At 55.1% G+C, this 25,647-nt stretch overlaps 2 protein-coding genes across 2 annotated transcripts in view; one reads left to right on the forward strand and one right to left on the reverse strand.

Annotated features, from left to right (window-relative positions):
* The window catches only part of MAP2K3 (mitogen-activated protein kinase kinase 3), a 30,193-nt gene extending 19,072 nt beyond the window's left edge, over positions 1-11,121 (reverse strand). Inside the window, exon 1 of the mRNA XM_066329810.1 lies at positions 11,025-11,121. Within this exon, the coding sequence (XP_066185907.1) occupies positions 11,025-11,040 (16 nt within the window). The 5' untranslated portion in view covers positions 11,041-11,121. The remainder of the gene's footprint in view (positions 1-11,024) is intronic.
* A 3,579-nt stretch (positions 11,122-14,700) lies between these two features.
* On the forward strand, positions 14,701-25,453 carry NATD1 (N-acetyltransferase domain containing 1). The gene is made up of 3 exons (XM_066329815.1): positions 14,701-14,963; positions 21,333-21,451; positions 22,166-25,453. The coding sequence occupies exons 1-3, from the start codon at positions 14,867-14,869 to the stop codon at positions 22,280-22,282; spliced, it is 333 nt and encodes a 110-aa protein (XP_066185912.1). The 5' UTR covers positions 14,701-14,866; the 3' UTR covers positions 22,283-25,453.
* Positions 25,454-25,647: the final 194 nt, after the last annotated feature.

A 25,647-nucleotide genomic window follows, 5' to 3' on the forward strand; every position in this document is an offset into this window, starting at 1 on the left:
TAGTTTCAGGCACAGATCATCAGCACATAAAGGATGCTGACGCAGGAGCTGCTCTTGCAGATGGCACCGGGAGCCACCAGCACCGTCCCCGGCACTCCTGGGGACAGCAGGGCTGTGCTGCCCTCCCGTCATCAACTCTGTTAACAGCTAATTCTCTCTCACCCAGACACAGACACTCCAAGGATCTTTACAGACACCCACAGAGTCAGAGCAGAAAGTCCCTAACCCAGCGGGTGGGATGGGAAACAAGATTTCCTTTGAATTAGTCCCGTTGGGTTTCAGCGCCCGAGGACCGAGGGTGGTGTAAAGCGGAGCTTCCAAACATCTCAAAAGCATCTTAACAAAATAAACAAACAAGGAAAAAAAAAAGAGAGAGAGAAGAAACAAAAACAAACCCAACCATCCTTTCCAGTCTCACAATTGGGAACTCTTTCAACAGTTTGCTGGTGCAGTAGGAATTGCCAGGCCTGGAAAGACGTGCACCATTTGCCAAAAATTATCCAGTCCTTTATAGGGCACAGGTAATCCCAGGGGAACAAAAAGCATCAGGTGTTTTACTGGTGTCAACAAAGCCTCCCCACGAGGGATGGCACCCCAAAACACGTGAGGGATGCTGGGAGAGCACATCCTGGCAGAATTCAGGCACTTGCACAGGGTTGGCTATGCCAGGGCAGAGCCAGGGCCAAGGATGGCTCCCATCCCTCCCAGCAGCCTCCTGCCAGGGGGCTGGCTTGAATAAGGGGAAGAGCACACCCTCAAAAACAGCAATGAGCTCAAACAGTGCCCTGCCAACACTGGGCCCCTCTCCCCACCCTTCCCCTGTGGACACACAGCCCCTCCCCAGGCCACTGCAGTTAAGGCTGGGTCACATCACAGCCAGGGAGTGGAGAAGGGGACGAGCTGCTTTGCCATGAGCAGCAGAAGTGTCCCGTTTGGGGTTGGAAAGGAGCTTTTTATAGGCCTGTTTGGGATAGAGCAACAAATGAATGACTTCACCTGTCCTGTAAGTAGAGCTGCTGTCTAACCATGGGGACAGTGTGATTTTCATGGAATGTTTCATCCCCTCTGATCAGAGACAAGCCCATGCACCAGCTGGCCGCCCCATCCCAGCACCACACTGCGTGATGGCCCCCACATCTCTGCAGGAATGGCAGGATGCCCTCACCTTTCCACACACAAGGCACACATCCCACGGGAAAGCCCCACATGGGAAATGTGCCGAGACACGCATGGGACACGCAGGCTGGAAATTGCTTTAAAATAGAGCCTTTGAACTGAATCCAGCTGGAAAGGGAACAGTGTTATCTTTCTCATCCCCTTGGATGGGGCATGACTTTGTCCATGGTTGGGGACAATCAATCATTGCAGCACACAGGACTGGAGCACAGCAGGACGTCACACCCACCGGCTCTGCATCAGACTGTGCAAGGGACAAGGATGTGACCTCCGGGTGCCCAGCGAGGAATTTGGGGATGGGCACTTCAGGCACAGCCTCTGACAACCAGAGGCACTGGCAGGGCCACCTCTGGGGCTCACAGCCACACCCGGGCTCCGTGCACCGGCCAGATAACACCGGGGCAGCCCCGGGAGGATGTCACCGCCCAGCCACATTCCAGTTGTATTTTTAGCTTACCTGCACAACCTCGAGGGCTGGAAAAAACCGTCTGATTTTGTCCCCATGTGTCAGCCTGCTCTCGCCCAGCCCCGTGACAATGGGACCCACACATGACCAGAGGGCAGACTCCCCTCAGGAAGCGGAGAAGCCCCGTCTGGCTGACACTCACACGGTGACATTACAGGACATGCCACTCACACACCCTCAGCTGTGGCACCACAGCTTGTGCAAAACCCCCGTGCAAAGGGGGTGACAGTCACAGGGGCACCTCTGTGGAGCAGGTGCTGAGCTGGGCTGCAGGCAGAGCATCCCCTGGGATGGACACTGCCTCCTTTGCATCCTTCCATACAACTGGATTTTCCCCCCCAAAAAAAGCAGTGGCTGAGGCTGCATCTTTTTAAAGCTGAGCTTTGTCATGAGACAAAGGAGGAATGCCATGTCCTCAAGGAATCCCAGCCCTGATGCCCTGGCATTGTCAGGGGAAGGTAAAGGAGACAATGCTTAGAGAAAAACAAAGAACACGCTAGGAAAAAAAAAATAAGAAAGAAAAGGAAGAGGCAGAAGCATCATCAACTGTGCCCATCTCCTTGCCAGCAGGTACCAGCATCCCTCCTTCCTTTGATTTCTCACTCCGTAGGCTAAGCCATGAAAAAATAAAATCTGCTTGGAATTGATGTGACTGGTTAGTGACAGTTTCCTGATGGGAGAGAAAACTCAAACCGTCCTTGGAATAGATCAGCCTGACAGGAGGCACAGTGGAAAAGGGAAGTTTGACTTTGCAATTGTCAGCAGTAACTCAACTCCAGTGTCAATCGACACTTTTTCTATCCAAACTGGCATCATTCAAGGACTTCCAGGTGTCCTTGTAAACTCATCAAGAGAGCAAAGTATTCCCCTCTCGGCTTCTTCTAAAAGAAACAAATTTGGAAAAGAAAAGATTTCTACCATCCTCCCTCTAATTTGCTTTGGGCAGGGACACAGTGATGTCACCTCAGCAAATGATGTAAGAGAGCAGGCACCTGCTAAAAAATGGAATTTATGGAGGGGAGAAAAAACCTCTTCATGTTCACAGCTGCCTGCTCTGGGAGAGGGGCAGAAACAGGAGATCGACCCAGGTGCTTCCCTGGCCCACAGATTTCAGGCAGGACTTTCAAGAGCAGCAGCTGAACTGGGGAAAAAGCCAAGCAGCTGCTCAGAGGGTTCACAGTGACATTATTCCCCAGGGACCTGGAATGCTTCCCCACTCCCAGGGTGCCACCATAGCTCACACGGACAAAGCCTGTGCATCTTCTGACCTCCAGCACCACATCTCTGGGGTGCAGGAGCAGAAAAAACCTCGAATTATTTCCTTTGGAGCAGGGTGCAGTTCCAGCAGCTTACAGAAAGCAGCAGGCAAGTGCTGCAGTACAAATCCCTACATTTCCTGTTGTCCTACACCAAATTTTTGCTCTTTTTGGTGCATATTCAGGGCCATCCCTTCTCTGCTACAGGGAACCTGGCAGGAGACACAAAGGGAGAGCTCAGCCCCAACAAGCTGGACCTGCAGCATCTCTTCCTGGCATTAGCCACATCATCCTTATGGCCCACCCCATGGACCTCCCATCACTGTTCCTCTGCCCCACAAGACAGACCACATCCACATTCCCACAACAAATCACCTGAGAACATTCCTCTCCTTTGTTCCCTCACACTCCCTGCTGCAAAGCTTTAAGAATGCCCTCCAGTTGAAGGCTGGACCACCAGCACAGTGCCAGCCCCACTGCCCAGCATCACCCTGCAGTGCCTCCTCTCCACAGGCTCTTATCAAAGGCTGTATCAAGTCTGTGTGGGGAAAACACTTGTTTTCTAGTGGATTTGCCCAGTAGCCACAGAGCAGTTTTGATTCACAGTGAGGAAAAGCAGGGGCTGCACAGGAAACGTGCCCACAGCTCGGCGGTGTTTTGTCACTGTGGTCCCACGTGGCCCCGGCAGGAAGGGCACAGCTGCTCCTCTGGGTGGGATGGATCTTCTTTCCCCTCCTTCGCCAACTCTCTCATATCCACCTATCACACCGCACTTTTTCCAGTGTTCAAGGAAGTGAGAGTTGCAGGTTTTTCCTAGTAAAGGCAGATTCAAGAGCTGCCTGTCCATCCCAGGAAGCCAGAGGTCTCCACAGCCGGGCTGGTCCCGACGCATCCGGCTCACATCCCGGCTCAAGAGCTCGCAGTGACTCAGCTCAGCCTGCAGCTGTCCTGGGGCACATTCAGGGCTTCCAAGAATCATTTCCATTTGAGTAAGACAAGATCAATTTTTAAGAATCCCCTTTCTCCCAGAAGAGCGAGTCTCACATCCGTGTTCTGGGGAAAGGAGCAGCGCTCTCTCTGCAGGGTGACGGGTGGAGAGGAGCTGGAAGGAGACGTGTGAAACATCCAACTTGTCTGAGATCAAGGGAAACACACCCTGGCTCCTGTCCCTGGGATGGTTACACATGGTTTCCCTCACTGAGCTGAGGCTGTAAAGCCCCATGGGGAAATCCACAGTTACTGGACACAAAACCCTCTGTGGATCCAAAATTAAGGGTAAACTCTTGCAGCTACGTGGAATGTACACAAAGAAATCACACCTACAGGGGAGCTGCTGGAGGAAAAGCTGAGTGGTTTTCGAGCACCTTAGCACAGCACACTCCAGGCTGATAAGAATTAGAAATTCACCCACAATTTCTGCTTGGTTATTTCTGGAGTCACCTCCTCCAGCCCTCGCTTCACTCTCACCAACCTTCAAGAAACCAGGCAGGGAGAGGTGTAATTAATACCTGCAAAAGGCTGCTCTTGGGTAAAAAAAGCAGTGTCTGCAGAGCACAAGAGGCATCCCCAGCAGCACACAGCCCTGCAGGTATCCTGGGCTCTGAGGACACCCCCAGCCCTGGCTGGTGCTTGCCTCTGATTTTCAAGAATGATGTTCACAGCCAAACAATTGCAGGGATTAACCAAAAACCTGAGGATAACAGGCTGCAGTTGCTGACAGAGAGTGAACACAGGGAGCTGTACAAGCAGATCATCTAAAACACCCACCACATCCCTCTTTTTAGCAGCCTTAAAGCAGTGTTGAGCAGCTTCCAGACTTAAGGAACATGGGTGCTGCCAAAGAGAGACAGACAGAGCTTGGCACAGGGGCAGTCAGGTCCAGGCTGGTCCTCCAGCAGCATCACCATCCAGCAGCACCTTCATCCCTCTTCCTGCACAATTACATCTTCCTTTTTCTCCCCCAACAACCACAGGGGTGGCAGTCAGCACCACGGGTGAAGCAGGTGAGGATTTGGCACAGGGTGGAGGATCTTAGTTCTGGCGAGAGCAGGGAAACCTCAGAAGTCAGCTGATCACACGTGCACACACACAGAGGTGTCTCACAGTGCCCTGCCCCGTGCCAGCAGGGATTTTCTGAGGGGTTTGACAAACAGGCACGTGGGGCTGGGCCTGTCACCTACCCCTGAGCACCTTACAGAGGTGTTTGGAAGATGACAAAGAGCAGCCAAAGCCACGTATCAGCACGAGATCATCTCAGCTTTGGCCCGGGTGCAACTTGGCAGCAGGTCAGGAGAGAAACCAAGCGGTGCAGAGTGGCTGGAGATCCTGAACTATGCAGAGCAGCTTTCCTCAAAAGCCTTAACCATGAGCACATCTGGCCCTCAGCACAGGAGCCACGTCACTTTTAGTGACAAGCTGCAAAGACATCCTCGTGTCTGCAGCACAACACGCCCCTGCAGCCATCCCGTAACGCTCAGGGCTGATTCAGAGGGGCCATCCCAAGGGCTGCACACTTTGCTGCTTCATCATCTCCCTCTCCAGCCTCAACTTTCCCACTCCCACACCAAGTAAACCAACATCTTCATGCCACAGCAAAAAACTCCTCCATGGTGCAGCGTGTTTGCCCTTCACCACCTTGAAACAGACTCCTGCAGGGAGGGATGAGTGCAGCAAGAGGGAACATCTGCTCCAGCTGTGCAGGGTCAGGATGCTGCCATCTCCAGGCTGCTGTTCACACACCCCACTGAAGACATCCACAGCACCCAGCCCACTGCAGCCAACCCCTGCTGCGTCAGCCATCCCCACGAGACCCCAGCTAGGAGGGAATTCTTACACACACACACACACCACAGAGCAGTTTCTAACTGGCCTGCAAGCCCAGACAAGCTGACACACCCTAGATAACCCCGTCATCCTCCCCTAAACCACCCCCCAGCCCATCCACGTAACCAGCCCTGCGTGTTTATGATCTGTCAGACACATGACTGTCACCTGCCAGGCCCTGCAGGACAACTTCTTCCCCTCTTGTCCCTCTGTCCTGCACTGCTGGTCCCATCCACACCCCTCACCCGTGGATGCTAAGGGAGGACATGGCTCTTGGCACCGCCAAAGAGGTGCTGGCAGGACCCCATCCCAGCTGCATTCCTGATGAGAAACCTCCAAGACCTTTAGGAACAAAATACAAGAACTAAAAGCTGCTTTTACATTTCCTAAAAGGCACTATCCCAGCAGGAGAGGAGGCAGCAGGGATGAACACTGGTGACAAGGGACACTCGGTGCTCAGCAGGCAGATCCCAGGGAGAAAAGGGTCCAAGCCATTTCCAGACACAAGCAGCTTGGCTGATGCCAGTGCCAAACCACAGCTAAGGTTAGTGGCCTCTGATGGGAAATTACTTCTATTGAGCACACTGGAGGTTTCTTCCTTTCCAAAACCCAGATTTGTCTTTGCTGGTGGTGAGGGAGGAGGAAGGGTAAATGCTCCACAAACAACTTCTGGTTAGTGTTGTCTCCTCCTCATCCTGCCTCCTCTTACGCTCAAGTTATGTTTCTAGTGGAAATTTATCTTTTAAAAAAAATTTAAAAGTCATTTCAATTGAAATGATGAAATTAAAGCTTAGAGCACAGGACAGATCAACTCAGCAGCGGCCTCCCTGGGCACAGTGCAGGCAGCAGGATGGAGGCTGTAGCAGCTCAGTGGGTGCTGGAGAGGGTCCACCTCATCCTCACCTTCACCCCACTGCAGGTCCCCAGCATAAGGCAATGATTTCCTTCCTCCCACACCCACTGGGACCCCCAAATCCTGCTCTTCCCCTTGGGCACACTCTAACCCACCCCATTCCACAAAAGCACACCCTCTGCTCCAGCCTTTTGCTGGGCAGAGAAATGGCTGCAAGAGAAAGGAGCACACAGGGAGCCAAGTTCCAGCTCCAAAAACAGGGAGCAGACTCAGATCCTTGGCAAACTGAGGCCCACTGGGACCACAAGGCAGCACTATGATGTCCAAGATTGCTGCAGTTGTGCCCAGTAATTCCAGTGTTCCTCAGGAAAAAGAACATTGGGACTCACAACGCTGCCACAGCACCACTGCAGCATTGCCCCCACACAATTAAGAGGCTGTGAGGAGATGGAATATCTCCCAGGTGGAAAAAAACAACAGAAACTTCCAGTTTCCATCATAAAAAAAAATCCTCTCTGCCCTTTCCCCTAGTCCAAATCCCTGACTAAGACTTGACCTGTGCTACAGAGGTTTGTCAGCAAGAGGCAGCGGGTAGATCCAGCTCTGTATGTACCCCAAGACATCCTGAGTCATGCCAGCAAAACCCCAAACTTTTTGTTGACAGAGTAAAATCACCTCCCCAGCCAGCACAAGTTCCTCTCCCAGCTCTTTCCCCAGCAAACAGCCAGCCCAGGCTGTGCCTTATTAACCAACACAAGCAAAAAAATCATCTTCTGTCCAAAAACCCGCAGAGCCCCACATCTGCAGAGGTGTCATTTTGGGCTGCAAAATCACCAGTACCAGAAAGCTGCTCCCAAAGGGAGCCTCTACAAAGCACAGACTAGTTTCCTCCAGCAAAAACAACCTTTGCAAACAACAGGGGCAAACAAACATCCCTGGACCACGGCTCAGAGCTGAAAAATAAAAGGATCAGCCTTCAGCAAGATTCATTATCCACTAAAAGAAAAGCAGGGAAGCATCCCTCCAGGGAGGGAAATGGATTGCTGAGGCACAGCTAAATATTTATCACGTCCAGTATGATATTTTCCAGGTGCCCACTGTTACGCCAGCAGAGGAGGAAGGCAGGAGCAAAGTGCTGTGTTTTCTCTAGGATCATTAGAATTAATTGGATTTGAGCTCCTTGATGCTTCAACAAGAATTAAAGAATGGATCAGAGCTCCCACCCCTGCAGCCACTCACACCCTGGGAACACCAGGCTCTGGCTGCTCTGCCTGGACATGACGGGAGCCCAAAGCCAAAGTCCTGCTCCAGCAGGTCACGACCCACACGTGTATTTTTGGCAGAGCTGCTTTTTTTTGGGGATGGCAGCTGGAAGAGAGTGAATGGCAGATGAGACAGTGCTGGATTCACAGGCTGAATTGCCTAACAGTGGTGTGTGCTCCCACGGAGGGCACGGCCAGGGCATGGCAGGGACACGTCCCCACCACTTATTTACCCACCCAGAACAGACGTGCCACGAGAACAAGCAGCACTTCATCCCCATGTCCTGGCATTTCTCACTGCTGATTTTTCCAAGCCTCTGTGGTGAAGGAAAGCTGCCTCCCCAGAGGCACAGCCTGGCTCCAGACAGATCCTGATCCCTCTCCCCAACAGCACCTCCATTCCCAAAGGACAATCTCCCTTCTAAGGAAAACCACTTGCTTTTGAATTACCTCAGACATCGCTGCTGGGTGAGCCAGGGGAGGCCAGGCAGGTCTTCTCCCTCCAGATCCCACCCATGCACTCACTCTCCATCCCTCACTCCCTGCAGCTGCTTTTCCCAGCACACTCCAAAATTCTGGCAAACAACTGTTTCCCCACTGGCACATTCCTGCCTGTCCCTCCAGGAGGGGCTTCCCAGGCATCAGGGGCCACTGGAGTCACAGCCAACAGGCCCAGTGATGGGCACAGGGATTTCCACATGCAGGGCAGGCAGCAGACACACCCTGAGGCCCAGGGAAAAGGCAACAGTCTGGATTTGTATCCCCAGAGCCTCAGACCTTGCACCCTCCACTGTGTTTCTGCACCCACACAAAGGCTGAAAATTCCCCGAGGCTTCATCCCCTCCTGCTTTAACCTCTGGGATACAACACCCTCCACACACAGCATCCATTCACTGGATAAAGGTGCAGACCTTGCAGGAAAATCACACCCAGGCCCAGCCACATGTTGCAAGCTGCAGCCAGAGGCTGTGTGCCTTGCAAAGCCCTGCAAGGACACAGGGACAGCTCCAGAGCTTTGTTCCCAGTTCCTTCCTACAGTGCCACCCATGCCGTGAGACACAGCTCAAGGGAAAACTTGAGTGACCTGAGAAAACAGGGAGCTTTTGCATATATGAGTAAACATCAGCCTCAACAGTGCAAGATAACACAAGAGACGTTCTCCCACATACCAGATCCTGCGAGATAACTTGGATCAAGCAGACAAGAGCAATGGGAAGAGGAAGAAAGAAAGAAAGAAAGCAGAAAGCCTCCCTAAGCTCCACAAAAATCCCCAGAAGGTGTTTATCTCCTAAGCTATGCTAAGTGCAGAGCAAAGCCCCGGCCCAGCACCATTCCTATGGCCAGTGTCACGGCCAGCCACGCATCCCAAAAACCTCCCGAGGCAGGAGACAGCCCGGTGACTAAGCCAAAGTGATGGCAGGTGAGTTTTGGAAGGCATCTGTCACAGAAAGAGCCAACCAAGAGCTTCAACACAGTGGCCTCTCTTTACAGTCCTGTGCAACACAAGCCCAAGGAGAGCCAGCAAAGGAAACCTGAGACTGCTCGCTGAAATTCCCTAAGGAAAATTAGGGAAATTTAGCTTAAATTCAAGCTGCCTGAAAGAGAGGGAAGCAGCTGCCATGAGCAGCAGATGCACACACTCAGACCTGTGAGCATCCCTGGAAAAACCCACCCGGAGGCAGGTGCAAGCCAAGGAGAGGCAGGATGAGAGGAGAGGGCTGCGAGGAGGCAGATGTGTAACACACACTCAGGATCACACTCCTGCTGCTGTCCTGATGCAAGCAAAGGAGCTCAGGTCACACGGGGACTCAGAGCTCTCAGCACAAGTGTGACACCTCCAGCACAGGACATCAGGGTTAACTGCATGAATGAACCACTTTGTCACAACCAACAGAAACCTGCGGACACAGAGCAGCTCCAAACCTCCTCCGAGGAAAGCACCGCGCTCCCAGGTGCTCCTCCAGGCATCATCTCTTGGTGTCAGCCACGCTGCTTCCCCCAAAATCCTCCAGGCCCAGCTCGGGCTTCATCTGCTGTGGGGCACAAGTGGTGCCAGGGCCAGGCTCACCTCGTCCCTCCATGCACACATCCGCCGCTCCGGCACACGCAGCCGAGGAAGGGTCTGGGCTCAGGTGTCCCAGCCTTTTAAGAAGCCTGGATGATCCCTGCCAAGGCGGGATGGCTGGAGGCATGTGCTCCTACCTGTGAGTCAGCAGCTCCACTCAGCAGCTCCCTAAATCGCTGCTGATTCACCCCCTGCTTACACAGCAAACAGGAAACTCAGGTCCACATTCCCTCCGGATAAGACACGGATCGTTTAAAAGCAGAGCGGAGGGGAGGAAAAAAAAAAAAAAAAGTCACGGGAGGTGCGTTCATCTGCTCACATGGCTCCTGACTCCAAGTTTCCAGCGCATCGCTCCCGCACAGGGAAAACCCCTCCAGCTTCACGCCGCTGATGGAGCGAGCAGCAGCCGCACTCCGTGCGCTCCCTCCTGTCCGCTCTGCGCCCACGGCGCCGGTGGAGCCGGCTCCGGAGAGCCCCGGGACACCGGCAATGCCCTGTCCCCATCCATCTCCGGCCGATACCTGCCGGGATGCTCACCCTGGCATGGGGACAAGCCACCTGAGTCACGGCCACGCTCTATAAATAACCCCTGTGACACACGGTCACGTTCTCCGGCTGGGGACAGCGGGAAAACCAGCGAGGCACTCCCGGCACACGCCGGCATCGGGTCCCGGCCGTGCCCGAGCACCGGCACGAGGCGACACGAGGCGACACGAGGCGACACGAGGCGACACGACCCAAGCCCGGAATCCCAGCCCGGTCCTTCCCAGCCGCTGAGCCGCGGCGGGGGCTCCGCGCCCGGGATTCCCGAGGAACGGAAACTCAACTCAGGGAAAGCCTCTAGCAGCAACAAACAAATCTCGCCTGTTTTTATCGCTCTCCCCACGCCAAACGCGGCTTCGCCCCGTCCCTCCCACCCCACATCCCCACCACGGGCTCTGCAGCCCCGCGCATCGCGGCACCCGGTTCCGGCCCCAGCGACGACGCCGGGTTGCGGAACCACCGGGCCCCACGCGGAGGATGCCGCGGGGAGCCCACGCCCGGCGGGTTGGGCAAACAGCCCCGGCCCCGCGGCTCCCCCCGGCCGCGGCCGCCCGCTCCCCGTCCCCGCTCCCGCTCGTACCTCTGGGCAGGGACATGGCGCTGTGCGAGCCCGGCGGGCCCGGCCCGAGCGGAGCCCGCGAGTCCCGCCCGCCGCGGCCCCGCCGGCAGCCGCCCCGCTGGCCCCGCCCCCGCGCCGCCATTGGCCGGCCCCGCGGAGGGGGGCGTGGTGAGGGGCCCCGCGCGGAAACGGCTTTGCGGTTCTTGGGCGCGGCTGGGAGGGTGAAGTGAGGCGGGCGGGCGGTCCTGCTGCTGTTCCCTAGGAGAGGTGGCCTCGGTGTCCCCGGCGCCGGTGTGGCCTCGCCGCGGAACTCACAGGGCTGGGGCGCGGAGCATCCCCCGTGGGTCCTCGTCCTGTGTTGCTCCTCGACCCACTCACCTCACCTGTCAGCTAAGGATGGTCAACTCACCACAGTTTTCGTGGGTCCTGCACGCCACCAGGGGTGATACCGATGGGTCCGGTTGGAAAATGGACGGGGAATCAAGGGAACGGCTGGATTTGTGCCAGGGGAGGTTTAGGTTGGATATTAGGGGACGGTTCTAACCCCAGAGGGTGCTGGGGCACTGAACAGGTTCTCCAGGGCATGGTCACTGCCCCAAGACTGCCACAGCTCCAGGAGTGTTTGGACAATACTCTCAGGTGTAGGTGGGATTTTGGTGCATGGAGTTGGACTGGATGGTCCTTGTGTGTCCCTTCCAGCCCAGGATACCCTGTGATTCTATGATTAATTCCTCTCTGAGTCACTGAGGAATCAATCCCTCCTAGACGTGGCACATCCCGGGGTTAGGATGCTCCCACAAACGCCCCAGCTGGGCTGCAGGCAGAAGTGCTGGACAGGATGTGAGAAATGCAGTTGAACAAGTGGAAAAAAAAAAAAAAAAAAAAAAAAAAAAAAAAAAAGATTCCAAGTGCCATTTTCTGTCTGGAATTCTTAGCGTGATCTGTAAAGATCCAAAGGAGGGACTGGAGGGGTGGCAACTGCTGACAACATCGGTGAGATCACAGCTGCTCTGCCACAGCCAGCTCTCAGCTTTGCAGAGCATTTGGGATACATTTGAGGACTGGAAAAACTTCCCCTAACCCAGGCAGTAGAAGGGAATCACTGCCAGAGGGAAGGAGCTGGATGGGTTGGGATCTGTGGCTGCACAGGTGCCTGGAGCAGAGCTGTGATCCAGCACCGACGGCACCAGATCTGACAGCTGCACGCTGAGGGTGAAAGAGTTCAAATGGAAAATAAATTACAGGTTTTTAATGGGGAGAGCAATTACCTTCCCCAGAGACGTCGCAGATTCAACCACCTTTCAAGTCTTTCAACACAGACGAGGAGGAGTCTTTCCAAAAAAAACCAAAAAAAACCCAAACTGCTCTGCAGCCCAACCGCGGGTCATTAGCGCTGATGCAAGAGCTGTGGATGTCACTGCAGGGCTGGGCAAGCGGGAGCTGAGCGGACCTTTTTGACCTTTATCCACACAGATCTTGGAATCAGCAGAGGGGTTTGAACTGATCCGCACAGGTTTTGGCTGAGCCACTGCTGGGGTGTGAGTTTTGGGGGGTCTGTGGCAGAGCAGAGCATCACCAGCACTTCTGCAAACGTGGAGCTGTGGGGACCTGTGGGAGAGGCTCTGACAGCTGGCCCTGCTGCTGGGGTGTCACTGCTAGTGCAGGACATGACCCTGCTGTCCCCAAGCATGTCCCAGTGTGCACCATCCCTCCTCCTGCCTCCCCAGGCACGGCAGAAAGGAAAGAAGATAAGAAACCCACAGCTGCTGGCTCTGGCTGTGAATCCAGGAGCAGATAAAGCAGCTGCCTGATTTGAGTCTCAGCCCCTGGGCACTCCACAGGGGTTCCCTGTCCCCGGCCTTCCAGCACAGGAGCACTGCATCCAAACCCAACAGGGTGGGAAGGCAGGGAGCACAGGGACCCCCACCAGCTGCAGGGAAGGGACCAGAAGCAGCCACGTGTTACCTCCCAGCCATGGCAGGGCTTGGGGATCTCTTGGAACATCTTTTCTTCTGCAGCTTCCCGGTGCTGCTGCCTTGGTTTCTTCTGCCTGCACCTCCTCGTCTGAGCTGCTGTTCCCGGGCCCTGCAGGCTCCCAGGGAATCGTCACAGGCACAGCATCCCCAAGGAGCCTGAGTGCTCCCACAGATTTTGGCAAGGGAATTGGATTTTTGGCAGCTATGGAAAGCCTCTCCATGCTTTCAGGGGCCGTAGGTGAACCTTTGGTTGTGCAGGCTCTGGATCAGGGTGGTCACCAAGACAGCAATAAGGAGCTGCTCACCCAAGTCTGGGCAAAACCTGCTTCTCCTTCCTCCTCTCTCCTAAGGCTTCCCAGACCCACTGTCTCCTGAGCATCCCTGTGTGCTGGAGGACATCAGCCCTCCCTCACAGCTCTGGGCTCATGGCACTTCTCCCCCTTCCTCCCTGCAACATCCCAGCAGTGCTGGCCTGGCCGCTGCAGTGTTTGCATTCCCTGCGTTCCCCCGCTCCGGCTGTTTTGCTGTTTGTATCTCCCTGCACCACCACACGGTGTGGGAGCACAGCAGAGCAAAGGGAGCCAGGGAGGGGGTGAGGAGAAGGACATCTCCTCACCAGTATTCATGGAGAAGGAAGGGAATGAAGCCCTCTCTCCAGGCAGACACCCAGTTCTTTGGGCCAGGGCTCAATGGGAGCAGGAAAAGAGCAGGAGATCCTGACAGGCAGGACACAAGCAGCAGCCAATGGAGCAGCACAGACCAACCAAATCCAGTGAATTCCTCAGCTGATGGGCTGCATCTCGGGCAGCAGGAGCTGAAGGAATGAGTAAATAAAGGCCAAGCTACATGAGATGGTGTTCAGGTGCAGAGAAGCTGCTGGTGAGCTATTCCTAGTTCCAGGTTAATTTAGGTTTTGCTGCTTTTCCTGTTGCACAGGCAGCACAGGCACCTCAGGCACTCTCAGATCCTGTCACTAAGAGCTTTGGGGTCAAAGATGTGATATGTATGTGATATATGATGTGTATATGATACACGATGAAGCATCTCTGCTTGGGAGCCAGGCGGGGAGAGGCAGAGGCGTTCAGCTTGGAGAAGGCGCCAGAGAGACCTTAAAGCCCCTTCCAGTGCCAAAAGGGGCTCCAGGAGAGCTGGGGAGGGACTTGGGCAAGGGATGAAGAGACAGAACAAGGGGGGATAGCTTCCTACTGCCACAGGGCAGGGTTAGGTGAGATATTGGGAAGAAATTCTTCCCTGTGAGGATGGTGAAGCCCTGGCACAGGTTGCCCCAGAGCAGCTGTGGCTGCCTCTGGATCCCTGGAAGTGTCCAAGGTCAGGTTGGATGGGGCTTGGAATAACCTGGTCCTACCATCACACAGGGACCAAGACCTGGTGCTTCCACCGCACAGCTCCAGCAGCCCAGGGCGGAGAGGCCAGCACACGGGCAGGGCACCCAGCACAGGAGCTGCCACAGGGCAGGGGCACAACGGGGCAGCACCAGCACAGCCCCAGGGGCCCAGAACGGAAAACCAGTGCAGAACCAGGGCGAGACCAGTACAGAACCAGTGCGGAACCAACACAGGACCAGTGCAGAACCAGTACCGGACCAGCGCGGGCCCCGCGCACCCACCGCCGCTGTCGCTGGTGGCGGTGCCCGCCCGCGCGGGGGCGCCGGGCGCTGGCTGCGGGCCCCACGGCGGCGGCGGCGTTGCCCCTTTAAGGGCCGCGCGGCCGTACCAAAACAAAAGCGCGGCGCGGCCATTGGCTGCGGGGCGGGCACGTGCCGCACAGCTGGGGCTTCCTGCGGCCGGGGCCGCGCCGGGGCCCGACCGCGCCTCCGCTCCGGCGCCGGCGGCACCGACACCGGCACCGGCACCGGCACCGCCCGCCATGGCGCACTCGGCGCCGCTCGGCCTCCTGGAGCAGGGCTGCCCCATCCAGGTGGAGCACGATCGCAAGCGGCGGCAGTTCACCGTGCGGCTCAACGGTAAAGGGACGGCGCTCGGGGCTCCCCGGGACGTTACCTGCTGCCCTCTGCCCGCGGCTCGACCTCGCCGGCGGCCCCACATCCCCGTTCCTTTTCAGCTCCCGCTGTTTCCCCCCCCCTTTGGCCCCCCCGTCTCTGCCCCCTTTCCCCTCCCCGTTCCTCCTCCCCGTTGCTCTCCCCCCTTTTTCTTGTTGTTCCTCCCTCTTTTTCCTGTTCTCACCTATTTCCCCCCGTTTCTCCCGATCCCTCCTCCTGCCGTGCCGCTGTGTCCCGCAGCACTTCCCCCTGTACTCTCCACCTTGCCGCGGTGTGACCCCCCTCTTCCTGCACCCTAAATCCTTCTCCCAGGGTATCTGGGGTTCTTTCGTCTAAAACCTTCATCCAGATCTGGGGATCTCTCGGCTCCCTCGGTTGGGGTCGGTGTGTGGAGCCCGATGGTGGCACGGGCAGGTTTGGGGGCACTGCCTTGTCCCCCTCAGGAGCAGATGCCTTTGGGTGATGTGGAGCTGCGGTGCCAGCTGGGAATGGGGACCCCTCTGGGGACATTCCTTCAGGGAATTCCTTCAGCACAGTGGGTGCCACGGTTCTGTAGGATCAGGAACAGGGATCCAAGCTGCCACAGCCACCTGTGGGACCAGGACTGTGTTACTCTGGTGACACAGTGACCCCCAAAAAGCTCTGTCACACACTGGGTGGAGTGAACAAAGAAAACAAAGTAGGTGCCACTAAAATTTCTCTGTGGTGCACCGATTCTTTCACAGCTTTCATCTTAGTGGTTAATTCCAGATATTCAACGATCTCAGCATCTCTTCCCCATCCATTTGTCATGCTGAGAACTATTCTGGGTAAAACTGCCTCGCTGCCCTGCAGAAATTGCATAAAATAAGATGTGTAGTTCAGAAATCATAGGGAATGCAGGAGGTTTAGTCGATAAAACAACAGGAATAGTCCAGATTTTATTTTAGACTTCTCTTCCTGCCCCCCCACCCCATTTTCATTTCAACCACTAATTACAAAGTGCAAGCTGGAGGCTCAGCAGTGGTGGAGCGAGGAAGGAGGAGACGGGTGCAGAGAAAACAATTTCACCAACTGCTTATTTCAGCCTGAGATCAAACAAGGTCCCAGGTGCCTGGTCCCCACTGCCACCACCAGAGCATTGTCCCAGTCAGTGAAGTTGGTGTGTGCAGGAAACAGAGGGGACAGCCAAGGGTCAACAATTATTAGGGAAACGTAATCTTTTATCGTGGTTTTCTGGATAAAAGCTCTGCCAGCCACACCACGGGCCAAGTAGCGTTTGGTGGCTGAGCAGGGATGAGTCGTGACTGGAGAGGGTGAACTTTGAGAGGGAGAGAATCAGCTGTGGGAGTCGTGTGTGAATCAGCACAGAACCTCCTGATACAGGAGGGGTTCGTGGAGTCACAGAATCCCAGAATGGTTTGGGTTGGAAGGATCCTAAAGCTCATCTCATTCCAGCCTTGGGCAGGGACAACTTCTGTGTGTCCAGACATGGACCAGGTTGCTCCAAGCCCCATCCAATCTGGCCATGGCCTCACTCAGGTGAATCCCCTTGATCGAGGTTGGGTTTTTTCTGTGAGTTCAGGGAGTCTGAGCCCTTTTTTGTGAGTTCAGCACTGGCCACGCCAGGCAGCAGAGCTGAGCAACGTCTTGGTGTGATGGTGTCCGTGCTGCTGCACTGACTAACATCCCTGTGAAGTGGGTGATCTGTCTCTCCTCCTCCTCGTTAGGCACTTGTTGGTAGCAGCCAAGCCCTGGAAGATGGTCAGGAGATAAGATCTCTGTGGGAGTGCGTGGCAGGGTGTTTATTTCCTGCACTGCTCTTTGCTGCTCCTGCTCCTGGCACAATGAGCATCACTGGTGTGGAATGCTCCGGGAGGTTTTTCTTGCTGCGTGCAGGGAATGACAAGGAATTGACACAGATTTTGGCATTGAAGTGACCCCTGTGTCCCTCAGAGAGCACTCTTGTCCCATGTCACTGCACTGCACAGCAGAGATGAGCAGCAGTTTGTGGGCTCCAGGGTCAGCTTGCCTGTGATGTCCCCTAATTTCTGCTAAATGTCAAGTGTGGATGACACCCTGTGAAAACATGGATGTACCAGACATGTGGACCAAGCAGCCAGACTTCGACAGCTGGTGCTTTATGGTGGTGTAGAAAACTTTCCAATGGTGACGAATTTCTGGAAGTCCCTGGGGCAGGAGGCCTGAGACAGTGAAAGCTGTGAACTGGTTGTGAAAGTGTTCATTTTCAGCATCATCCTGTGTTTGCCTCTGCGCCCCTGTGTGACCCCGTGTCAGGACTTCCTCCTTGTGCACAAGGAAGATGAATTGCAGTCGATTTTTTGGGGCTTGCCCTGTCTTTCCTTTCTCTGCTGGTTCCTCCCCTGTTTGCTGCAGTAGCTCTTAGAACTCTGATAGGAACAGCTGCTTCACTTGAACACATTCCCTTTTCCCTTGCATCCCAAATGAAGGAACATTTAGAAGCTGAAAGCAAAGCTGATTATAACCAGACCTCACTGAGCCTTGTTATCCCTCAAGAGGAGGGCAGAAAGATGCCCAACTGGATTTGTAATGGGCTAGGATGTGACTAACAGCCTGAGCCAGCCAGAAATCTCCCTGTGCAGAGACTCTCTTGGAAAATGTCCATTTGCCAAAGCTAAAAGCTTCCACAGGAATCATATAGGCTGTTCTGTCAGGCATAGTTGGGTATTTCTTTGGATCTGAGATGAAATTTCAGTTCAAAACAAGAAACCCAAAGGGATTCCCCCACCTCAAAGCAGTGGGCTAGTTGGTCCAGCTGCTGGCACAGATGTTTGGGGCAGGGGAAGAGCTTTTAGCAGCAGCTGCTGTGACTTCTGGGTGCCCATCACAGCCGTCAGGCTCTCCAGCCAGGAGACGGGCTCACCACGTGCAGGGAGCAGCTCCAGTTCCTCAGGGATGTGCGGGCTTCTCTGCAGCGCACTGCACTTCCCAAACCTCCCATTCCTCCCCAGCTGGCTTTGGGCAGGATTTTGGCTGGAAGCTCCTGTTTTGTCCGCTGCTCATCTGACTCTTGGGAACTCCTTGTCCAGGAGGGCAGGCTCAGATTTATTAGGGAAAACCAGAGCAGATCATGCCTTGGAGCTTTCCTCCGTGATGGGGCAGATGGAGAGGGGAAGGTGCTGAGTTTGCAGCAGGGGCCAAGGGATCTGTCACCAAGCACTGCATCAAAGACATCCTCGCTCCTCCTGTGCCACAGGCACCTCCAGAGAGCTGCTAAACAGGAAACTGCTCCACACCAGACCCCCCCGCTGCCATTCCTGCGAGTGAGGCCCTTCCATGAGGGTTGTGCTGTCTCCACTCTGGCTGTTGTGCTCTGTTGTGTTTTCTCTCCGTAGTAACGTGCCAGTAGCTCCCTGGGGAGTGAGGCCAGCCCATGGCAGGCAGTAAGTTCCAGCCTGGGATGCTCCTCGGGACATCTCGTCCTCTCAGCCCACCCCACACACAGCTTTTGCTTTTTTTTCCCCTCACTGTCTGGCTCAGCAGCAGAAGACCTGAGCTGCCTCCTGCCCCGAGAGTTGGGGCTGGCTTTTGTTCTCTCCCTTTGCTCCCAGGGAATGGCTTTGTCCTAAGGGGGCTGGAGCTCAGGGGCTGCTCCAAAGGCTGGGCTGCAGAAATTGCCCTTGCAGGCAGCAGCCATGGCCCTGCCCAGGTCCTGGGCACACAAAGGGGTACTGCAGGCTGGGGTTGGTGCAGGGGGACAGGGAGAAGGGACAAAGGATAGTCCTGCAGTGCTGCTGGGCAGGTTCTTTGTGTGTGCCAGGAGAAGGGGTCAGTGAAGGATGGGCTTCCCCTTCCCTGTGCCCCCTGTGAGTGCAGGGAGGGACAGAGGGCGAGCAGGGCACCAGCTGTGCTGCCATTGCTGCCATCCTGCTCCTCTCTGCCTCTCCTGATTTGCATCGACTCCACTTCCTCGCCTCGAGGGGAGTGTCAGTGAGTCAAACACCACGGGCAGGCTCCTGGGGCTCTGCTGGCTGAGACCTGAGCGTGTTGTGCCAAGCTCTGTCTGTGCAGGCTGATAAACTCCTGTCCTGGAGCCCGAGGGGGTGACACGGGCTGGAGGCTGGCAGGAGGTGTCTCTTATGCCTTGTCTTGGTGGGGTTTCTGCTTGTGCCTTCTCTCCTTGCGGGGGATTGCACCAAACTGGGGCTGCGTGCTCCCAGGAAGGGTCAGCACTGCCTCCAGCTCCCCAGCTTTCCTGGGAGCAGCCCCCCATGTCCAGGGTACCTCACAGCACCAGGGGTGGTTTACTCCAAGCCGTGGCTGTGACCCGCAGGGCCCACACCACACCCTGTGGTATGAGTGTCCTTGGTTTCATGTGCTATGTCACTGAGGTGAGCATGTGTGGATGTGATCATGCACTTGGCTGAACTGGGAGGTTTTTCTGAACTGGGCCCAGTTTCCAGCAGCGCTGACTCTCTGTTGTAAAATCAGGCTGGTTGTAAAATCCTTTCTCTGTGTGTTCATCTGTGCCCTGGTGGCACTCTGCAGCTGCTGTCCTGGCTGGGGGTTTGTGGTGCTGCTGTGGTGCAGAGAATATCGAGGAAAAGCCTGACAGGACATGTCTGAGATCCTCCAAACACTGCATCACCTTCTGCTTTAAAATGTATTTGTGTCTGTGGTACTTCTAAACAGATCATATATTCTAAAAGTGTATTTAAAGAAAAAAGATCTTTTGTTCTGTTGTCAATTTAGTTTTAAACTTCTCAAAGCTTCAGGCAGAGGCTATGGAAAGTTTTAGCCTGGGAAGAGAGTGGGGTGGAAGGGCTGGAAGGAGTGAAAGCTGTTGTTATAAGATCATTTTACAGCCTTTGGTGCTGCCAACTCTGCCCTTGCCACCCTTGAGAGCCCTGCCACCAAATGCTCTGTGAGGGTGAGGGCACCTCATGCCCCAGTCCAGGTTTCCCTCCAGCAAGACAGGTCTGTGCTGCTGGGGAAGGGCTTCACCTGCTCCCTTGGGTTTTTTGGGGTACCTGGATCCACATGGAGAAACACTGCAGTGCTCCCTCTTCTCTGTCTGGGGGAAACTCAGAGAGCTTGGCTTTATGGTGAACCAGAGCTGAGAGGGGCAGGACTGAAGCCTATAAATACTTGGGGGAACAGCAGGGAGGGAAATTATTTATGTCCACCCAAGAACAATGTTGGCACAAGAACGAGTGGGCAGAAACCAGCAGGAATAAACTCAGGCTGGAAATGTGAAGGTTTCCATCCAGTGTAAGAGAATTGAGTGTCTGCATAAAAGGAGCAGGAATAAAAGCCTGAGCTGCTTCTCTGGAAACCCAAAATTCCAATGGACTCATTTCTAGTTTCTCTTGAATACAAGGATAAGGCAAACTGGGCTGGAGTTGTCAGCTGAAATGCAGTGAAATAGAGTGTATTGAGCTCAGCTAAAGCAGATCCTGAATGCAGGTGAACTTTGCAGCCCTTCAGCCTTAAAAAAACATTGGAGAGAAGGAAGTTTCCATTCTTTTAATCAAACTTGTCTCTTTGATTGGGATCTTGCATTTCTGAAACTCACTTTTAAGTACAGAAACTTTCTAGAAATGAAACATTTGCTTCTGCACTGAAGGCAGAAGCTCAGGTTCTGTGGATGAAACCAGAGGGGTGTTCTGACTCCTCTGATTTATACATGAGCTGAAACTTTTTTTTCCTGTAACTGAGCTGCTGTGAGAAAGGTCAGGGTGTCGAAACAGGAAGCCTGTGTGTGTGTACATGTAAATTTGTGTGCACAGCCCCCCTTGCACACCTGTGTGCTCTTTCCTGTGTGTTTGTGGAATTCACCTCCCCAGCATCTTCCCCAAAACGTGTCTAGACAATACTGCGACACCAGACCAAGGAGTCTTGTCCTGTTTTATGTGCCACAACAAAAAACCCTGTGCTAGAGAAGAAATTAATTGGCTGTTACCTGGGTCAGTTTTGTTGGTTTTCCCCCTCTTTTTGCTCTCCCTCACCATCAACACATCTCCTCCCTCCCCACAGCTGCTTTCCTACTCTAAACATGTTGTGCTGGCATTGATTCAGGTCTAGGTCAAAAACTTGCTCCTGCTTCAGGAGCTTGGAAAGGCCAAGCAGACCTGGCTCTGCTCACACCTCGAGGGGACCAATGAGGACATCCAGGTGTCACTGAAAGCAAAGTCTCTGTCCCAGCACCAGAACCATTCCCATGGGCAGGAGGGATACTGTAGCAGTCCCAAAACTGCCCATCCACTGCAGTGGGTTCTCTGGGGACATCCCAACCCTCAATCCTTTCTCTCATCCCGTGCTGTGGGTTCCCCAGGGACATCCCAACCCTCACCCCTCTCTCCCACCCCTCAGGTTGCCATGACAAGGCTGTGCTGCTCTATGAGTACGTGGGGAAGCGGATCGTGGACTTGCAGCACACGGAGGTGCCGGATGCCTATCGAGGGAGAGGGATAGCCAAGCACCTGGCAAAGGTACGGCCCAGCCACCCACCAGGGCAGGAGCTGTTGCCATCCCAGCTGTGGGTAAAGATCCTGGTTGAAGCCAGGCCCCATCACGTTGGAATTGCATGTGTGCCCTGTGGGAATCCTGCCCTGATGGGAGATGGGGTGGCTGGCGGGGCAGATGGAAATCTGGGGTCAGACATTCCTGTCTCTTGTGGCAAGAGGAGCTGGGTAAGTGTCAGCAAATCCAGCCACTCAACAAGTTTGGCCTATTCCTCCTCTCAGCAAAACACCCCTGTGCAGGGGCTGATGGTTCACCTCAGCCCAAGCTGGACCCCTCTCAAACCTTCACTGTCCTCGTGAGCCCTTTGCCTGCCTTGGGCTGTGCAAGGAGAGCTGAGGAGCCATGAGCACAATGGTGGGGAACTGTGGGTGATGCTTTGGGGTACAGCTGCTCCCTGGCCCTGTAAGCAGGGACAAAGGGATGATGAAGGTGGGCTGGGTCACCTGCAGCACAGCATCCACCAGGCTGGATGTGTTGAGGGTTAAACTGTGGACTCTGTGGTGGGGTGGTGGCTATGGCAGGACAGCTCCCCTCAGGCCTTTTCCTCGCACAGGAGGTACCTGAGGGACCCCTACTGCTTCCCCCATCTGGGTGAGGAGTACAGGACTCCCACAAGGCTTCAGAGGGGAGCAGAGGCTGGGAGTGGTGGTTGTAACTCATTTGATCCCCGTTGGTTACAGGCAGCCCTGGACTTCGTGGTGGAGGAGGACCTGAAGGCCCACCTGACGTGCTGGTACATTCAGAAATACGTCAAGGAGAACCCGCTGCCGCAGTACCTGGAACACTTGCAGCCTTAAGGCAGGACTGCTCCCACACCAGCACACCTGTCCCTGACTGTTCAGCGCGGCCTTCGCTTCTCCGCAGTCTCAGGAAACCCCTTCCCACACTCGCAATTCCCGTTTTCCTTCAGCGTGTCCTTGCGGTGCGTGAGTGTGGGCACGACCTCCTTCTCTCTGCCCACGTGTGAGCATGGCCACAGCCCCTGGGCCAGGCTGGCTCTGGGCACACGTGGTGTCCCTCAGTGCTTTTCACAAGCCAGGGGATAGAAGAGGGTGATTTTTCCCACCAAACTCTTATCACAAGGCCAGGGGATGACTTGTTCTGTACCTCATCCTCTCCCCTCCGCTTGGCGACAACTCTGAACTTGCTGGGGGATGTTGGTTAGGGGTGGTCATGGGGTACCAGCCCCCCCTTTCCTCCTGGCAGCTGGGGAGATGCTGTGGATTAAGCTTTGTGGGACAGAGGGAGGTGCTGGAGGAGCCCCAGCTCTGTGTCAGGTTCATCCCCTGCAGCACCTGTTGGGCACCAAGCCGTGTCCAAGCCCACATACAGTACGTACAAGCACATGTGGACTGTGGTGGCACCTCGGGGGCTTTGCTGCCCTGGCTGTGGAGACACTGGGATGGTGACACCTCGAGTGTAGAGACAAGAGCTGTGTGAGGAGTGGACTTGGACTGCAGAGTCTGTGCAGAGGAAGAAATGTGGCTGAGTTGCAGATGCTGCTCCCTGGAGATGCCAGCTCCTGCCCAGCTTCTGTACACAACCCTGAAGTGGCATTCCACAGGGGCATGGACTGTTATTCCTGTCTTCCTGGCCTTGGTGTGGACACAGCCTGCTCAGAAGAGACCAGCCCCACAGCCAGCCCTGGCCTAAGCAATGAGGGACATCCCAGGGCACCCAAGGTGGTTTCCTGCAGCTGAAGAGGAAGGCTCCCCCCATCACCCTCATCTCCGTCTCTGCATCCCTGTCAGTGCCCCAGATCAGCCCTGTCATGACATCCTGAGAGCAGCTGGGTGAGGTCTCCAGGACCTGCTCCTGGCCCATCTCCAGGGTTCAGTGCTGGAGGCGTCCATGTGGATTCCAATGGCTTCTCCTTACAGCCTTTGGAGAGAAGCCCTGGCTCATGGCATTACCTGTCTGCTCAGTGGCCTCCTCACAGCTCCAAGCTCAGGGCACTGGCAGCACCCTGGGGACCTTGGCCAGCAGCAAGAACACCCTCATTTCGTGCTCTTACCTCCATGGATGATGATTTTGTAGCACAACCCAGCACTGCCACACTCAGATGTAGAGGTAACACCATGATGGCAGGGCACTGCCAGGTTCCAGCTTGCTGCCTGTCCTGCCTTGCCTGCATTTTCCAGGCCCTGAGCTACACCTCAGAGCATCTCACATGGAGCTCTAAGGATTTTATAGTGTCCCAAGGCAGGGCTGTGGTGAGGGAGATGATGTTTTCAGCACACCCAGCCCTGAGCAGCAGCTGGGGGCTGCAGGAGATGGACAGCCTCTCACCTGGAGGCCAAATCCACACCTTGCTTAGCTCAGCAGGGACTAAAGTTTACAATCTGTGCCACGGAGTGACTGAAGCCCCAGGTGAGAGGCAGCTCAGCCTTTTCCCAGAGCCCAGCAGCAAAGTCCACGGCAGCAAAGGCAAAAACTCCTACAGTCTTCTCTCCTGGCTGGGATGGCCAGAGATGGAGGCTCTGTGCCAGGATTTCAGCCTGAGCTGTCCCTGGCCACTGGCTCGGGGGGAACCCTTGCTGCCTGCCCATGCTTTTGGGCTGCCCATCACCAGCATAGTGCAGCCCTCTCAGGCTTCCAAACCTCCCAAACTCCATCCCTGCCCTGCACGCTGCAGGCTGTGAGACCCCTGCCCGTGCCCACCATCTGTGCCAGGGGGCAGAGACACCTCTTCCTTGTGCTGCTTAGGAAAGGCCTGGAGCTCAGCGCTGTCTCTGCTTTGTTTATGCTCTTCTGCTGCTTATTTCATCCAGGCTGTGACCTTTAGGGTGGCTAGAAGAGATTGGGAAAGGGTGGCAGGTAACAAACTAAAGGGGCTCAAGAAGAAATGTGGGCTGCTAAATGTTGTTCCTTCTTTAACATGCAGAACACACTTCAACAAATAGTTACAGGAGCTGGTACCGGTGCTGCAGTGATGACTGAACCATCCCTTCTCTTGATTCCAAGGTGAAGCTGAACTGTTTTCTCCCCTGGAAGCCAAGATAAGACACTTGTGTCTTTGCCACAGCAGGGCTGGGTGCTCAGGAGCGATGTTTGAGCCCAGTGCTGCAAGCCTCTGTCCTGGTTCTGTGCTCGTTTCCACTGTGTGCAGTCTCCAGCAGCTCCCTGTTGTGTCAGCTCGCTGGAGGGTGTGCTGTGCTCACTGTCTGGGCAGTGTCCCAGTGTCCAGCCTGGCTCTGGAGCCCCTGCTCTGGCAGGAACCTCGTGCTTCCCGGCGCTGGATCACCCGCAGCGATCGCTGCCTTAAATCAGGCACAGCACACGGTTTTGCTGCTGCTTCCCTTCGAGGTGCTACAACCCCTGACCTGACAGAGATGTGTGCCAGTGTCTGTGCCAACCATTTCTCCGCTGTGTCCGTGCTCTGTCCCAGCCTTTTCTCCTCCTCGATGCCAGTGAATAGCAATACCCACAGGTCACCAGCGATGCCGCAGTCCAGGGTCGGGTTGGGACCTGGCTCGGGGTCCCTCGGTGCTGGGTAGCCCATCCCTGCCTCCCCACCAGCTGCCTTTTCCCAGCTGGCCTCTGCAGAAAGGAGCTTTTGAGTCCTGTGCTGCCCCTTGGTGCTGATTAAGCCTGGAGGAGTTTGGGATCTTGGACTCTCCCTGGGCAACAGGAGTGTGGAAGTGGTTTGGTTGAATACTGAACTCCCCAAACCCATTTGAACTACAGACCTTTGGTGGGTGGGGGAATGCAGGTGGTGTCAAACCTGCTTCCACAGCCCCCAACTTGAAACACCCCTTCCCTTGTCCACTCTCCAGCGTTGTCTTCCTCTGTCCAAGGTTTCCGTTCTGTTGGATTCAGTGGTTACAATGTGCCTTTCCTTCTCAGGACCTGTTACAAATGACCTTTCTGCTCTTGTTTAACATTTATCTTGATCCCTCCCTCTGTCATACTATAAAACATGAACATAATGCATGGAATACAATACAATAAAAGTGTGGCTTAACTGAGCTGCAGTGGCTGTGCTGCGCTGGGGGGAACCACATGTTCCCACTGCAAATGAACAGTAGGTAAGGGGTGAAATTATTGTGTTTTATTTGAGGTCACAGGGCTGGCTGACCTCGTGATGACTGTGCAGAGCTCAGGGTGAGCAGGATCACAACTGGTTCCTCTCCTTTGCCAGCTAATCCAGGCCTGCTCACCT

This window comes from Sylvia atricapilla, chromosome 15 (genome assembly GCF_009819655.1).
Source record: "Sylvia atricapilla isolate bSylAtr1 chromosome 15, bSylAtr1.pri, whole genome shotgun sequence".
NCBI classification, from domain to species: domain Eukaryota; kingdom Metazoa; phylum Chordata; class Aves; order Passeriformes; family Sylviidae; genus Sylvia; species Sylvia atricapilla.

What these genes read in the sequence shown, in the direction of transcription:
- NATD1 (XM_066329815.1), top strand. Translation starts at nt 14,867, where the DNA reads ATGGCGCACTCGGCGCCGCTCGGCCTCCTGGAGCAGGGCTGCCCCATC. An exon ending in GTTCACCGTGCGGCTCAACG is followed by an intron (nt 14,964 to 21,332) that starts GTAAAGGGACGG and finishes CCCACCCCTCAG; the next exon opens with GTTGCCATGACAAGGCTGTG. An exon ending in TAGCCAAGCACCTGGCAAAG is followed by an intron (nt 21,452 to 22,165) that starts GTACGGCCCAGC and finishes CGTTGGTTACAG; the next exon opens with GCAGCCCTGGACTTCGTGGT.